This window comes from Hoplias malabaricus, unplaced genomic scaffold, assembly GCF_029633855.1.
Source record: "Hoplias malabaricus isolate fHopMal1 unplaced genomic scaffold, fHopMal1.hap1 H_2, whole genome shotgun sequence".
Classification (NCBI taxonomy): Eukaryota; Metazoa; Chordata; class Actinopteri; order Characiformes; family Erythrinidae; genus Hoplias; species Hoplias malabaricus.
The window spans coordinates 433567-450433 of NW_027101325.1; the positions used below are offsets into that span (position 1 = coordinate 433567).

Here is a 16867-nt window from a genome sequence, read left to right on the forward strand (position 1 = left end):
TCACAATAAGAGCAAACGACTTCTATGAGAGTTACCTGAGGAATAACGTGATCACTGATTCTCTAAACCCGGAAATAAAACAAGACACTTCTGAATTTATATATGTTTTTATTTGAATTGGGTTGTACAAGGATTATATAAAATATAGAAGAAAAAACAAACCAAACAGAAGGAGGTTCAGAAAATAAATATGACGTTTATAACAATGGGCCAAGGTGGGATTTCCATCTTTCCATCTTCCTTCAATTATAGAAAGGAAGGGAGAGGGTTGCTAGTTTAATGTCGTTGTAAAAAGCTGTGATTTTCATTAAATATTCCAGTAAACCACACGAATTCTCGTTTTACAGTCGCCATTATTGTCTGTTTATTTTTTTAATAAATTTTTATTTTTTAAATAAATATGATATTACCCTGATTTTTCTCTGACTCGTGCAGAAACATACAACAACATCAAACACACCGTGAGGTCCTCGCCCTTTGTCCTCTCCGTTATATTCATCTTCATAAGCAGTGATATATTAATTTTTGGGTGTAAGAATTTATTTTAATGAATTATATTAATATCTAACAGTGACGATAATATCCGTCCAAGTCAAAGGACACGAGGAAACTTTGCCTTTCTTTTGTCACTCCGCCATTTCGCTCATCACACACTGGTCGTTTGAAATGAGAAAAAAAAATTGCAAAAATTACTTTTGCCTTGTTCTTTCACTTTCCTCGTAATGTGCGCTAGTTTTTTTTTTAATTGTCTGCTCTTTATGACGACATCAACAAGTTTTTTTATTATTATTATTATTTTATTTTTTGAGGGTTCATTTAAGATCGTCCTCTTCTGCACGTGCCGTGACCGCATGGAAAATAGAGCAAAAAATGACAATGAAATACTTCAGCGTGTCTGCTCTGGAGAAATTAGGCCGAGCGCAGCGTTTACGGCTCCGGCCGCGGGATCTCATAAACCCCCTAACGGCTCTTTTTGATGCACGATGTAAACAATAAACAGGCGAGGCGTTTATTGCGCTGTATAGTGTGTTCAACCGTTTACAGGCACGTTCCCCATTACTCCTGCTGTGTGCACTTCATTTCTCTGCGTCTTAACGCCTTTATAAATATCATATGTACACAAAACAAGTTGATCAAAACGTTACACGCGGCTGGCTTGTTTCTGTTATTGCAGCCGTCGCAGAGGATGCTCTGAGTCGTTTAAGGAAGACCACTGGGTTTATGGAACTTGTTAAAAGCGGCAGCAATTAAACCGTGGACCTGTGCTGTTCGGACCCCGGCTGACATTTTGGACGAAGGGGGCCCCCGCCTGTGGTAGGGGTCTTGGATATAAATGATTAAAATCGTAGTATTTTAGTTGGTGTGTGATCAACATCCACCAAAAACCAAAGCCCTCTTCGCCCGTGTGGTTTGGAGTGGGTGAGTTGGGAAGGGGAGGGTGGAGGCTGTGTATTTGATCTGATGCAAAGCGGCAGATTTCTCATTAACTTACCCGCTTGAATATATTAATGGGCATATTCTCCCCTCCTCTCTCCCATAGCCCCCCTTACTCTCTCTCTCTCGCGCGCGCGCTCTCTCTCTCTCTCTCCTGCTCCCTCGCTCCCCACCGTAACCCTCTCCCTTTCTCTTTTACTCTCTTTTTCATTCTCCCCACTCCCTCTATATCAGAAGCGCGCAGAGCGGTGGTCGTGTGGGGGACGAGAGGAAGCCAATGGAAAGAACGCTCGATAATAGATGCAAATGGTCGTGAAAGGACGCAGCGAAATATGAAACAAGTCGTTTGCGGCGGAGTAAATCACAGAAAAGTGTTCGGGAAGTGGCTCCCCGCGCCGGGATTGTGATGCTGGATCTCCTGAGCGAGCGGCGCCTTATCAGTGGAAGCTGAATAGCTGTAGCTTGTTCACAACGAGGTGTACAAACACGAGTGATTGGGAATTGTGGCGTTTGGGCTTCAGAACCGTCGAACACACAGACACATGCAATAAAAAAAAATCAACAACAAGCCCCTCCAACAACAAACATCGACTGCAGAACACAACAACAACAACAACAACAAAAAGATGAGCTCCTATTTTGTCAACTCCCTCTTCTCCAAATACAAAAGTGGAGAGTCCTTACGTCCCAATTACTACGAGTGCGGTTTTGCGCAGGATCTGGGGACTAGACCCACCGTCGTGTACGGTCCCGGCACCGGGGCAACTTTCCAGCACGCGCCGCAGATCCAGGAGTTCTATCACCACGGCGCGTCCACGCTCTCCGCCGCGCCGTACCAGCAAAGCCCGTGCGCCGTCACATGTCACGGGGAGCCGGGTAATTTCTACGGCTACGACGCTCTGCAAAGGCAAACGCTGTTCGGCGCGCAGGACGCGGACCTGGTCCAGTACAGCGACTGCAAACTGGCCGCGGGAGGCATCGGCGACGAGACGGACAACACGGAGCAGAGCCCGTCCCCCACGCAGCTGTTTCCCTGGATGCGGCCGCAAGGTGAGCTTTCTACGGCCAAGTCCCTCGTGCTGCTGCGCTGGTGTTTGGGATCAAATTTAGCTGGCCCACAACTCCCAGGGCTACTCAGTAGTCTGGGAGCCGCATTTCCTGTGTGTGTGTGTTTGCGTGTGTGTGTGTGTGTGTGTGTGTGTTGGGTGACACAATAGCTCGAGGAGGGTTTTTTTATTGTTTTATGGTGTCCAAAACTTGTGAATCACTTTACAGTTTAATGACCCTGCTATAGAAAAGGATCGGAGGGAACGAGGGCATTCTTCTTTCCTCTTCCAGACCCATGTGTGAGACTCTGGCCTACAGCTGATCTTTCACTTCTCACCCCACTCAAAGTTTTAGTGGAGCTTTTTTTTTTACGACTTACAGTGATGTCGAGGCTTATTTCACTACAGGGTGGTCACTTCACACACTTTACTGCGCTGCACATCTGTAGCGTCGTGTAACAACATTCAAACGTTTGAAACGTTTACATTGAAGTTCACACGGATTCTAGTTCACCACTGTGTTAAGCCTCTGGTGGTCAGCCATAAGCCCGCTCATAAACCCATAATGTGCGTGCACGTGTACAGTGGATTAGCTAAACATCCGAATAAGACTTTTTAAACACCACCGAGGGACCCCTAGGAAAAAAAGGACTTCTCTAAACTCGCCTCGTTCTGTAACAGTGAAACACTCTTTCTTGCTTTTCTTAAAAAGCACTTCTTTACAGCAAGGTTTTCTAGGGTCCATTAAACAGTTGATGCTGCTAAATTGTGGTTTGGGAACCACAGCTTTGGGTAAGAACCCCTGAAGGACCCTGTTTAGATGTAGGCTGCTGACAGCAGTGCTGTGAGTTCTGATGTCCCTATTAGTGGATAATCATGGAACAATATTTCATCATTTCCTTCTCAGCTCTGCGGTGGTCCACCATGAGCCTTCACCCTAAAGAGGGGTCCTTCAAGGGTTTATTATCTGAATGGATGTGGTTTTTTATACTCTGTAGTTCTGTAAACATTAAATATGAAATACTACTACTACTAGACTAATGATGATGATAATATTATTAATAATAAATGACACTGTATATGCTACAGTCTTTTTTTAAAAAAACCTCAGGTATCTCGCGCACTTCCTGGAGCCTGTCTAACGTGTTTGACCTTGTTTTTGCCAGTAGCTGCCGGACGCAGGCGAGGCCGCCAGACCTACAGCCGCTACCAGACCCTGGAACTGGAGAAGGAGTTCCTCTTCAACCCGTACCTGACCCGCAAGCGGCGCATCGAGGTGTCGCACGCCTTAGGACTGACCGAGCGCCAGGTCAAGATCTGGTTCCAGAACCGACGCATGAAATGGAAAAAGGAGAACAACAAGGACAAGTTCCCCAGCAGTAAGTCCGAGCAGGAGGCGATCGAGAAGGAGAAGCGGGAGAAAGAGCAGGCGTCCGGCTCCCAATCAGCGTCCGAAGACTGCGAGAAGCCGAAACAAATGTAGTGGAGGCCACGCAGCAAATCAGGAGAGCTAAGCAAGAGCTATATTTAAGTAAAGAAACGGACACGGAAAGAGGGTTTCTGTCGGATAGACTCTCCAGTCTGCGCCGGGTCGTTACATATTTCAGTCGATGGGAAGTTGAACGATGGTGGCGGAAAAGAAGGACCCTAATCTAACACGCGACCACCGAACTTTATGATGACGAACGACATGAAGCATTTCTACGTTTTTGTTTGTTTGTTTGTTTGTTTGTTTCCTTTGACCTAATGTTCAGAGAGTAGGCGCATTGTGTAAACTAGCCTCCTTTCTTCGTGGAATAATTATTGTGAAACAAAGCTCAGTTTCTATTGTTAGGAATTTTGACATTAACAATTACCTTTGGCAGCTGTATAGTTCTTAAGTTAAATGGTGCACTTTTAACTGTTCTCACTTATATGTTATGATGATGATGACGATGATGACGAGTATGATGATGACGTAGCGATTAATGACTTCCAACAACATGAAACTGCCTATTTATGCCGTAGGATCTTTTTACACTTCCCTTTAGGTTTCTCTCAGATTGATGGTGTTTTTTTTTTGTTGTTTTTTTTTTTTTTTTTCGTCTTCCTTTCTTGGGTTAAAGCATGCGCACAGTGGATTTAAAATAAATAAATAAGTAAATACACAAATAAAAAGGAAATAAACATAAAAAAAATAAAAAAGGTTGTCATGTGACCCATTGTTTACTGTGAAACAGATTTTTTGTACTGTATTCGTGAATTGGTTCTTGGGAACTTGACGATATGCTTTCATTGTTCTTCATCACTTTGTTCTATTGTCTAAACCTGGAAGAGGGCGATAAAAAAAAAAAAAAAAAAAAAAAAAAAAAAAAAAAAAAAGTGGGCACAATAAAGTTTACACGCGAGAATCCATGACCACGCTTGTTTTTCTCTGCTTTGTTGCATGCGAGGTACAGCCAGCACTCACTGCTCTCTCTAGGCCTCCACGTTACAGACGCTGGTCTACTCTAAACATAAAAGTGTACTGAAAGTTTGGAAACCTTAATACTGGGTGATAAACGGCGCCGAAGACGTGAGCCCCCCCCCGCACTGCTCATAAAGTGGGATTGAGTTGAGGATTTACAGCGTTAGTTGTGTGTTAAGCAGGAGTGGGATCTCTTGTTGAACCACAGTTCAAACGCCTCATAACTATTTTGGCAGATCTAAAACTTGCAGACGCTTTAGGCGCTCAGATTAATATCTAGAGTACACATTAGTCCACACCAAGCCCAGCACTGCGGTCTGTTTAGCGAAGAAATGAGGGCGGATGATTGTGAGGATGCCCCGTTAGATCAGGTGAAATGTTGGCTCAGCGCTGTGATGCTCTCTTAAACATTTAGAGAAGTGCTGCAAGCGCCAAGAAAAGCAGACAGCCACAACCACACACACACACACACACACACACACACACATTCAGAGGTTTGGACACCCCAGGCCCAGCTGATTTTCGTAGTCCATTGAAAATGTCATGTGCACATTTTTAAATGTATTTTTATTTATTATTATTTAATTTAACGACTGAAAAAACGCACCGGAAATAAATCAGCCAAAAATATTGGCGCAATAGTTCATATCTTGGTTGTTAAACTGTTAAACTTTATGGAGGAAGCCTGCTTGTTTTCTCTTGGAAGAACCAACCCAAACTTCTGCATTCAGCAGTACACACTTGAGGTCTAGACAACGGTGGAAGCTGGTGGGCAAAAAAAAAGGTGCTTCCAGTGCACTAAAGCCAATCCGTCGCCGTGGAAATGGCTCACTGGTGGTGATTACTGCGTCTATAGGGATGCTCTGAAGCAGAAACTTCCTTCAAGTAAGGGCCTGAGCCATTGTGCCTTATAGGGGCTTCTAAACAGGCGCGCCTCCGTGTACACAGTAGAGACCCCGGCGATGACGTTGGGGGACACGCGGTGGTGAGATATGTACAGTGTCCGAAATCGATACGGGAGTAAATGGGTTTTTTGTTATTTGTGTGGTTCTCTCCCAACCCCCTAAATCTGAGGCAGGCTGCTCTCATATATTTACACACTTTCTGGGTGTTTTATCGCTGGACACTGCATCAGGTGATTACACGGACGTGGGCTACTCAGGGCTCCTTCGATTTTTGTGTTCCACTCTGCCTTTCTGTTGAATGTAGTTATCCTTGTCTGGACGTGAATAATTTAACGGAGGACGGCCAGCGGTGTGCAGTCCACATCAGACAGACAGAGCTGGGGGAAGTCTGGCGACTCATTGGAGAGCTGGCCGTCACGTGCCGGTGGTCACGTGGTCTGTTTGGAAGCGGGCTGATTTTTTGGTGTAAATCTAGACTGTAATTCTATAATATATCATCGGACCTCGTAAAAACAGGCAGTAAGCCCCCCCCACCCAAAATTATGAGTTCACTGTATTATGCCAACGCGTTTCTGTCCCAGTACCAAGCGGCGAGTTCGGTCTTCCCGGCTGGAGTGTTTCCCGAGCAAACTTCTTGCGCCTTCTCGTCCAGTTCACCTCGGGCCAGCGCCTATGGCTCGCCGTTCTCTACCTCCAGCTCTTCTCCCTCCGCCTCTGCGCCGAGTTTGTGCGCTAACAGCGCCCCGAGCCAGGGCATGTTCCCCGCCGCCTATGGACTGAGCGCCGGCGCACTGAGCGCGCACGCCTCGCCCTTTGAGCCCCAGAGTCTGAGCGTGATGTGCGACAGTTCCAGAAGCAACTGCGGCAAAGACGAGCAACGGAGCTGCCACCAGCGCGGCGATGATAACCTGCGGATATACCCGTGGATGAGAAGCACAGGTCTGTAGGAGTTACGTTACTAAAACCAGGGCTCGTGTGATTGTGTGTCTATGGCGAAAGGAGCTGGGGAGGGGGTACAGCGGGGGCGACCAAATGATTACAAAGGACTCTCTTTAACCGTGGCATGGCGAAGTGGCCAGAGAAACTTCCTGAACTCCGCCTGACGCTGTTGCCTGCGCTTTTATGGCTATACGACCTCAATAAAACCACGAGTGAAGACCCCTAAAAACCGCACAAGACAGTGCTGTGCTGTAAAGGAGAGATGGGGGCTAGTGGGGGGCGTGGGGGGCGCCGCTGCTTTAGCATTCGGAAATACCACGGCTGGCTATTAGGACTAACTTCTTGGTGTTGTTTACAAAGGCACGTCTGACTGGGCGGTGTTCCCAGACCAACCGAGCAATATTCCATACGAAAAACAAATGTGCAACTGGAGAACCTTTAAATAACATCGTAAGGGTCTTTCAGTTCAGTGACTGTTTACTGAGATCGGTGATTGGTCACGTTTTCCTTCGCCGAGTAACAATAAGGTGGAGGGATTTGACGTCACAATTAGAATGCGGTTAATTTCAAATGTTTAATTGCTTTGAATTAAAAGCCTAAATCAATGCTCGATGGCGTCTTCACCGGGATGTTGTGGAGGGGCTCTCGCGGCTTTGATTTGTGTCTGAATGTGGCGAACTTGGGGCTTCAGATCTGTCAGGAAATTTGATACATTACGAGTATGATGAATCGCGTAGAATTACACTTGATGTAAGCATGTAACGTTGGCCTGCGGAATTACATCGAGTGTGTGAGTGTGCGCGCGCGTGCTCTTGATAAGGCATCCTACTCTAATCACTTGCTCGAATCTGCGTCACATAAACTCTCGTTTTCTTCACTTCCCCTAAGCTAACCTCTTCTCCGTGCCCTGTCTGGGTTGGGGGGTTGGGGGGTTGGGGGGTGGGTGGGGTGCCTAATTGAAAAGTGCCCTTAGTGGTTTCTGTTGTTTGTTGTTGTTTAATTATTCCTGTAAGCACTCGAACGGCACTCCATACGCTACGCTAAAGTTGGTATCAGTCCACTGTCAACCCCACACACTCATCGTCTTGTTCGCCCCAAGCGCAGAAACACAACAGTGTAAATAGTTTGGAAATAGACACCTCCTCATTAGCGAGGCCCGTGACATTTACTAGCAGGTAGGTATACGCCCTGCTTGATTGAAGAACATAAATCCCCCTGGCCTTTACAGATGTGTGTATGCTGTTAATATCATAGCATGACACGTGCGCACCTCCAATTCCAGCCCATGCATATCTCCCAGCGCTGTGCAGGCAGCTACCTATTGCTGTGTCGTTAATAATAGCAACTCTTTGACTTCATAAATCGAGTTTCAATTTCAAGCATGATTTAGTCGAGACGCGCTCCATAAAACGAAAGCTCAAAAGTAGTAAACTCTGTCCCACTCTGAGACAAACAAATATTTGATGGCTATTTTCTTCGGTTCTGCTAATTAGATTATTCACGATAAGCCAAATGTTGTTTATAACACTGTTAAATTGAACATATACAGTACGCTATAAAAGCGATTGACAGCTGTATACAATTCTAAGAAAGAGAGAGAGAGAGAGAGAGAGAGAGAGAGAGAGAGAGAGAGAGAGAGAGAGAGAGAGAGATGACATACAAGTAAATTGACAGGGACTTGTAGCTTTTGCTAATGTTGCAGCCAAACACAGCCGCCCTTCCCATGATCCCGTGGTAAAGGCCATGGCTGCACTAAGGTTAGTTTGAAGGCATAAAGGATGATTTGTGTGAATATAGGAGTTGATTTACGTATTATATATTGCTTATAATAATATCTACAACAATATCATTGTACATACCAAGCCCCTTATATTTATCATTGTTATGTATGGAAATACACACTCGGTAAACTCCACATTTCCCAAAAAACACTTCCGCTTAATTGCTATTATTTTGATAGAAATTTTAAATGACCAAATAATAGATGGAATATACGCCACATTACTTTAAGATGGACTTTACCTTTCTTCTCTCTCTCTCTTTCTCTCTCTCTCTCTCTCTGTCACACACACACACACACACTTTCCAATTTTCTCCAACAGCATTCTTGAGCACAACGCCCGCCTTTGTTTTCAGCCTAAAAGGGTGTTCTTCTGAGACACGAACACAGCAAATATGTCACTCGGTTTTAAAGAGGACACAGCTCCACCGCAGGGAATTTCACTCACAAGCACACCCTTCTTTTCCTTTCTCTCTCACTCTTTCCTCTTTCGTTTTCGTCCCTCTGTTTTCAGGGTTTGATTTGAGGCCAGTTGAGCTTATCACAGACCGTCACACGTCGCCAGAGACGGACATACGGACGGAGACCAAGAAGAGCAATAAAAGACGTCCAGAAAGCACCCAAACGTAAAGCAGACACCATTTGTCGACGGTCTGCTCGAAGCGGAAACGGGAGGAAGGCGGTCTGCTTCTCATCGGCGCGCGGGCCGAGCCGCGGCACTGAGGGGGATTTTAATGCTCTTTCACAAGTCTCTTTTCAAAATCGGTGCCGTTACTGAGATGGATTCGCGAGCGCTTCGGCGCCTCTGTGTAAAGACACCGGCGCGTTGTTGACTTTGTTGGTGTTCGGGAGGAAGTCCCAACTCCGAGGTTTTCTCCTCAGTCGGGAATGTGCCTCCCATGTGTGCGCTACGCTCACTCCATTCAAGGGTAGACTCCTGCTCCTGCGTTCCTTTCCTGGATCTGCAATTAGGCTAAGATTAGCCGCACTTACTCACTACAGAGCTTTCAGAGCCTTACGTGTCACGTGTGCATTAGTCTTATATTATATCTCTGATAAAATATCGCATGTGGACAGTGTAAATTTAAGAATGGAGATTGGAGACATCACATAAACACAGCCTCCGAATTCTCATCCGACTCCAAAAACACGACGTTTACAGCGTTTGGTAAAAAGATTATTCAAGGTTCCTTTAAAGAGACGTAGGGTTTAACTGTGAAATATATTTTTATGGTTAAATGGTGCTTCTCTACGATGGAAACATGTTGTAAACGGTTATTTAAAGCACCTCGTAAAATGGCTGCGTAGAACCAAACGGGCACTGTACTGTTAAAAATCTAGGAAAAAAAAAAATATATATAAATATATATATATTTTTTGCCCCTGAATGACAATTCAGACCACATTTCTTTTTATTTACTTTATTTATTTACTTTTATTTAAAAAAGGAAATACAAGCAAAATTGTAAACAAAACGCAAATAATAAAAATAGATGAAGATATTGATTTTAAAATGTATATTATGATGCAAGACTGTGTGTATTTATAAACTCTCTCTCTCTCTCTCTCTCTCTCTCACACACACACACACACACACACACACACACACACACACACGCACGCACGCACATGAATGAATGTGGTTGCCAGGAAAGATATAAATACTTCCACTGTGGTGAAAAATAATCCACTTTTAAAACGGAGTCAGCTTTTCAACCTTTGGATCATAACAGTATTCATCTCTGTAAAGGAACGCGTTCCGTGTGTGTACACTTCTTCTTTCGTGAACACTGGAAGAGTCTTGGGTGTGTTTACATTCCACAGTAAGGACTGTGAGGGCCTTTTTAAATTATGAAAATGCAGTAACGTCCAGCTGGAAATAACGTTGATTTTGTGCGTTTCTTTTTTCCACTCCCCGGTGTGGTTCACGTGGCTCTGTATTTGTGCGTCCATCTTTCTGTTCTCTACAAAACGAGAACACGTATTTACAGCAACACCATCTTTGTCAAACCTACTTAGAGTGAATGAGAGTAACAGCGCTGATGTAGTAATTTTACTGTTGTAAAACCAGCGAAGAAGTTCAGTTAAACAAAGTAAACGCTACAGTTGAAATTCGTTGAAGTTTAGAGACTAACCCAGTAAACATTTAGCCGTTGATTCAACGTAGAAATAACGTAATGACTGCCGTCTAATCAACGTTCTCTTAAGGTTGAAAATGAAAGTTGAAAAGACGTCCAAACACAGACATTAAAAAGACGACTATTAGACGTATTTTGGACGTCCATTGACGTTATTAATTGGTCCCGAAATAAATTACTTGTATAAAACGCATTTTGGACGTCCACTGACGTTATCTATTGGTCACCACTTAACTAACTTATTAAGATGTATTTTGGACGTCCATTGACGTTTAAAATATGTCCTTGACGGACGGACTACTTTTAGACCTATTTTGAACGTGCAGGGACGTTCCTTGTTTACTGGGAATGAAGATAGTCGCACTGCGCATGTGAACAAAAAACAATAACAACTAACAGTGAGGGTTGTGTCTCGTACGTTAAAAAGTTTGTAAATCAAGTGTTTATTACTATGATTATTATAATTATTGTGTATTATGTGGTATTATTATTATTATTATTACTGTGTATTTGTAAATTTATCATCTTCACTGAAGCTAATCGCGCGCTCTGTTGTCCCGTGCATGTTTTCCTGCCTGTTGCTAATGTCTCGTGTCCTTCCTCAGGTGTGGACAGAAAGCGAGGCCGCCAGACCTACAGCCGCTACCAGACACTGGAGCTCGAGAAGGAGTTCCACTTCAACCGCTACCTGACCCGCAGAAGACGCGTGGAGATCGCGCACGCGCTGTGTCTGTCCGAGCGCCAGATCAAAATCTGGTTCCAGAACCGGCGCATGAAGTGGAAGAAGGAGAACAAGAAAACGGACCCCTGCTCTCCAGCCGTGGAACACACCAGAGGAGACGAGGAAGAGGAGGACGAAGAGGAAGAGGAGTAATGAGATAATTATAATTTACACTGTAAAAACGGATTAGTCTCTTTACCCTGAAATATTACAGCGAGAGGTAAACGACCCGGTTTAATTCAACTCAGATACATACACTGAACCGATGTTTATTTCGAAAAGATCTATCTGAGTTCAGTTAAACCGCTTCAGTTGTTTCTCGCCACCTTCATTTTAGGCTGCAATTTTTACCGTTTAATCTCGCGATACACTGAGTAGAGTATATCCAACAGTACTACCTAAACTTACTGCCCTTTATGTGTAAGTGTCCCCACCTGCTTTGCCATTGTGTTAGACTCGTAAAAGCACTGAGAAAGTGCGTGTTCTTTCTTTAAAACTGTACGCCCAGTAAACATTTAGCCGTTTATTCAACGTTGAAATAACCTAATGACTGCCGTCTAATCAACGTTCTCTTAAGATTCAAAATGAAAGTTGAAAAGACGTCCAAACACAGACATTGAAAAGACGACTATTAGACGTATTTTGGACGTCCATTGACGTTATTAATTGGTCCTGAAATAAATTACTTGTATAAAACGCATTTTGGACGTCCACTGACGTTATCGATTGGTCACCACTTAACTAACTTATTAAGATGGAATTTGGACGTCCATTGACGTTTAAAATATGTCCTTGACGGACAGACTACTTTTAGACTTATTTTAAACGTCCAGGGACGTTCCTTGTTTACTGGGCGACATTCTGTGTGTATTAGAATAAAGCAGTGCTAGAAATCCTCCCAGTTACTGAAATGTAAAAGAACGGAAAAGGGATCCCTCCAACAAAATGTTTGATGTTGTGACTATTTTAACGCAGTTTTCCTCGCCGTGCTCTTTAATGTATTTAAATGTACAGTTGATTTTTTTTTTCATATTCAAAGCCGCATTTCATTTCAACCAGTGTTTGGTTTTCTCCTGATGATGTAAAGTGGACCATACGATGTATGTTTTTTTCGTGTCGCCAGGATTTGTGTCAATAAATGAAGAAAAAAAAAATGTAGTGATGGAAGTATTAGTTTCTGCGTTGTCGTCTCTTGTGTTTTATTCCGCGGTGAACCTCAGTGCGACTTTCTCCTCAGTTTATCAACATTTCTTCTATTTTCCTCCTATGTCTTTTCTTATTTTTTAAATGTATATAATTTTAATTATTTTTTCTCACACCAACAACATATTATTAGGAGCAACAACAGTTTATTATTATTATTATTATTATTATTATTATTGTTGTTATTATATTTTTCCAATACAATTCTAATATGCGTTCAACCGCTAATTGCAAAATTACATTATTAAGCATTATGCGCTGGTTTCATTTTAAAAAAAACATAAACTATAACAATGATGATACAATATTTAACAAAGCCTTTGTATGACTCTAAATGTCAATAAAAAAATAAAAATAAAAAAGGAATTCTCTACTGAAGAGAAAAAGAAATTGGATCCCAGTCTTACACAAGGCCTTCATATTAAAAAAATGTTTTCTAAAATTGATGTGTAATTTCCCGGCTCTATTTTACAGCAGGTGTGTACAGTGTTACAGATCCACATGTGAAATGACTTGTGTCACAAACGGAACCACACTCTTTTTAGAAACACTCCTGCTTTCTGACCAGCCTTATGTCAGGAAGTGACCAAAAGAGTGCAGTTGCATTAGGGGCTGTAAACTAATGTGTTTAGTGCATCAATAAACAGGCCGGAAAACGCCATAAAAAAGAACAAAACCAGTCGGCAGAATGGGAAACAGGTCTCTCCTTTTCAGGGGTCAGTCCGTATGGCAGCACTGGGCGCTCGGTTTACAAATAAAAGAGAGAAGGGAAAAGCATTTCCTTTCCAAACTCAACTGGACGCGCTCGTATTTGACCGATTTTAGAATGTGGTTAAAAGTGGTGGCAGATTTCTCCATTTCCGAATCCGGCCTTGCGTCACGATCTGATACTGAATTCACTCAAAACAACGCCCTTTAATTAGCGGCTTCCAAAATAAAATAGTCATTAAATTACACCAAACAGTGTGTAACAATACACAGAGCGGTTTGTATCATTATTGTGTAAAGGGTTGTGTTCTTACAATGAAACGAAGAAATGGACAAACCTTTTTTCGCTAAAAGGACGTTTCGCTAATAATTAAGGCATAAACATGGATTATTGTGTCACTGTTTACCTCTCGTCGTCCGTTATAAGCGGCGGAGAAGCACTCCTCTGCGATGTATAAATGGTGTGATTGTGAATCTAAACCTATGCTTGTGTTTGTGACAAATATTTTAATGTTAGGCCATTTGCCTAAACTATGTAACCCGAGTCTCGCGGCTATTTGTTTACACGAATCATAGATTCGCTTATAAAACTGTGTACCAGACCTTTATAGTGTAATAAATCAGTTATAATGAAGAGCAGTCTGCGCTTATTCTGTGTTGTGCGTTTTATTCAAACATATCAAAGTGCTGATGCGCCCTGAAACTTCTGAAATAATCGAAAGATATTTTAATCCTTGTGTTAAACGCGAATACAGTCGTCAAACCGCGCTGAGCTCTGAGGGGAAACTGCAGCATAAACGCACGTTGTTTTTGTTCATCGACGAGCAAAGGTCTCATCTCTGCAAAGCCCTGAGTGTGTAAGAAACCGGAAAAAAAAAGATAGCCCACACTGTTTCTTAGGCTTTAGTGAAAGAAAAAGATGGCGACGGCAGAGGCACTGCTGCTAAAGCAGTCATGAAGAAATGCAATAAATTCCTTGTTGTTTTATGAAAATTTACAACTTTGTGATAGAACTTTATGAGTGCCTGGGTCCTGGGATTGGCCGAGGATGGTCATGTGGATGGGTAACCGTGAACATGAACTTTTTATGATTTCCCAAGTGGTTATATTGCAGCATTCTTTTGGCCGCTGCACCTTATGAAGCTTCGGCGCGTTCTTTAAAGGTTCTTCTTCCGTTTTATGGTGCATTTTGGCAAAAAACAAACACGGAACGCGCGCAGTTGAGACGGACTCCTGCTATTGAGGAGGGAGACCAGCCTCCTGCGCGCGCTGCCGTATGCTAATGTGGCCGATGGTGATTGGGATTTCCGCTGCGATGGAGACTCTGACTGAGATGTGGACACGCAGTTGGGTCTCATCTAATTTTTCAGACGGGGATCGGGCTCCCGGTGACAAACGCGAGCGAAGCGGATTGAAGCCTCGGCGCTGCTGTCAGAGTCACGGCTTCGCGCTAATGGCGGCAGGACTTCCCCAGCGCGAGCGGCGAAACGCGAGGGGCTCTCCTCACTGTCCCGCCGCCGGGTGACGAATTATCAACAAAGGTAAGGCGGGCTGTCATTCCCCTAAAAATCCGTTCTGTCTGCAGGAGGCTAATCCTCGAAGCTAAACCTTAAACCCTTGGCTTTTTGATATTTGACGGGCTTTAGTCACCGCGTGGCTTTGGTGGAAACCGGTTTAGATTGATTTTTTTTTTTTCATTTTCAATGCAGATGTAGATTTAAATGCTGTGATGCTTAGCGTTGTTGTTGTTGTTGCTGTTGTTGCTAATGACTGTTTTTAATGAATCCAGTGTGTGTATTATACCGTGTGTATTATACAGTTAGTGGATAGTGAGATGCTGGGAGATGGTTTGATGGACCAGCTTTGTTGCCAATCAGATCTTAGCTCCACTTTCCTGGATCCCTCACTACGTGGAATGCTTAATCAAGTAGCACGAGGCAATGCGACATTCCTACGCGCGGCGAAAAGCTCTGGCACAATGCGAAAACGGGATGCTAGTTTTAAAAAAATACAATTTACACCAGCTCTAGCGCCTGAAACAGAAATGCATTAGGAAGCCTCGGTTGTGAACTCGAATGCGTACCGGCGCGTGGGTGCTGTCCTCGGTTTAGCTGGACATTGCAAACCTAAGCATCCTCCACGTTCCTTAAACAGCGACAAACATTCTTCCATTCTCTGGCGCATTTACAGCTCTTCTAGAGTATTCCACCTTCAGCTGCTTTTACTGAGGGAGCGGTTATTCGTCTAGACCCTCCCGCTCCGGTTTCCTCTCCCAGTGCGCCGGTGCTCCATCCGGTTCAGCAGGTTTATTCGCCCCCGCACCCTTTGTTTTCCACCTCTTTATTTCCACATTATAACTACCCCCCCCCCCACTTTAAATAGAGGCTATTTTAAACCGAGAGACGGGAGGATAATACGCCACTAATTAAAGCATATATTTTACCGCTCTTATTAATAATGTATTTTTATATTCTCAGACATTGTGTATCACACCATGCAGCTGTTTTCTAATTGAATTAATTGTGATATGAGCACATTTATATGAAGTCAGTGTGTAGCACGTAACGAGTCTGGAATTCTTCAGAAAATCCAGCGCATGCCTTTGTTAAATGTGTTGGATGCACACGAGAAGCTTGTGTGTAGTGCTGTTTATGGTGGAGATGGTGGGCTCATGGCTGCTGTAGGGGTCTCAGCAGCTGGTTGTTGGTGGGAGCTGGTCACTGACGCAGGCTTCAGCGGCTCGCCCTGTTTCCTCGATGTTTGGTGCCATCTAGCGTTCCGTTGAGCGCAGTGACAGCGGGTGTTTTCAAGCCTTGCGTTTCAGAGAGAGGAGAATGCTATGCTTTTGCAATGTGTGTGTGTGTGTGTGTGTGTGTTGGAAGGGGGTGGTTAGTTTTACAACTGTGTATGTGAAAGGAGAGAGAGAGACTTGGTTTATGGCAGTGTGCATTTGTTTGTCGCAATCTGTGTTTGTGTGTGTGTGTGTGTGTTTCCTTGAGTGAGTGTGACCTGACATTTTATAGCAGTGTGAGAATGTGTGCCCCTCTCCTCTCTCTCTCTCTCTCTCTCTCTCTCTCTCTCTCTCTGGTATTTGAATGGTTTTGTTATGTAGTTTCAGGCTGTGTTTCAGTCAGTGTGTGTGTGTGTGTGTGTGTGTGAGAGAGAGAGAGACTCTCGTATGTGAATAACCAGACTCTTGCCCTCTCTTTTGAGTCCACGCCGTTCCACGCGTGTCTCGCGCAGATGCAGTGTTTGAATGCTGGTAGAAGCTGTGTGGGAATAACTGGAATAAAGTGGCGGCAGATAAGAGGAGACGCTGGGAGGGGTCTAGGCCTGCTCAGCCCGATGGCAGTGAAACGTAAAAGAATGCAGAGGCTGTAAATTCTCCGGGCTGTTGTTGCCGCCCTTTGAAGTGTCTGCATTTGGGGGAGATTTGTGGCGCTCGCGCAGAAAAGCCGAGCCTTAAGGCCCGATATCCCCTTCATACGCGCGCCCTCCCTCCCCTTGAAAACCCTTCGTTCTCTTCAGCAGATGACCGTTCCAAGGT

General features: G+C 44.0%; 2 protein-coding genes across 3 annotated transcripts; both read left to right on the forward strand.

Moving 5' to 3' along the window:
• Positions 1–2060: 2060 nt before the first annotated feature.
• LOC136686031 (homeobox protein Hox-B8a) lies at positions 2061–3963 on the forward strand. Of its 2 annotated transcripts, none has more exons than XM_066659507.1 (2): positions 2061–2484; positions 3647–3963. In XM_066659507.1, exons 1-2 carry the CDS (start codon positions 2061–2063, stop codon positions 3961–3963), a joined length of 741 nt encoding a protein of 246 aa, XP_066515604.1. The 2 variants fall into 2 exon arrangements, with proteins under 2 accessions (XP_066515604.1, XP_066515605.1); XM_066659508.1 differs by having other exon boundaries at positions 3650–3963.
• Positions 3964–6364: 2401 nt separating this feature from the next.
• Positions 6365–12528, forward strand: LOC136686035 (homeobox protein Hox-B7a-like). Its single transcript, XM_066659512.1, has 2 exons — positions 6365–6770; positions 11294–12528. The coding sequence occupies exons 1-2, from the start codon at positions 6374–6376 to the stop codon at positions 11560–11562; spliced, it is 666 nt and encodes a 221-aa protein (XP_066515609.1). The 5' UTR covers positions 6365–6373; the 3' UTR covers positions 11563–12528.
• The last annotated feature ends 4339 nt before the right edge of the window (positions 12529–16867 follow it).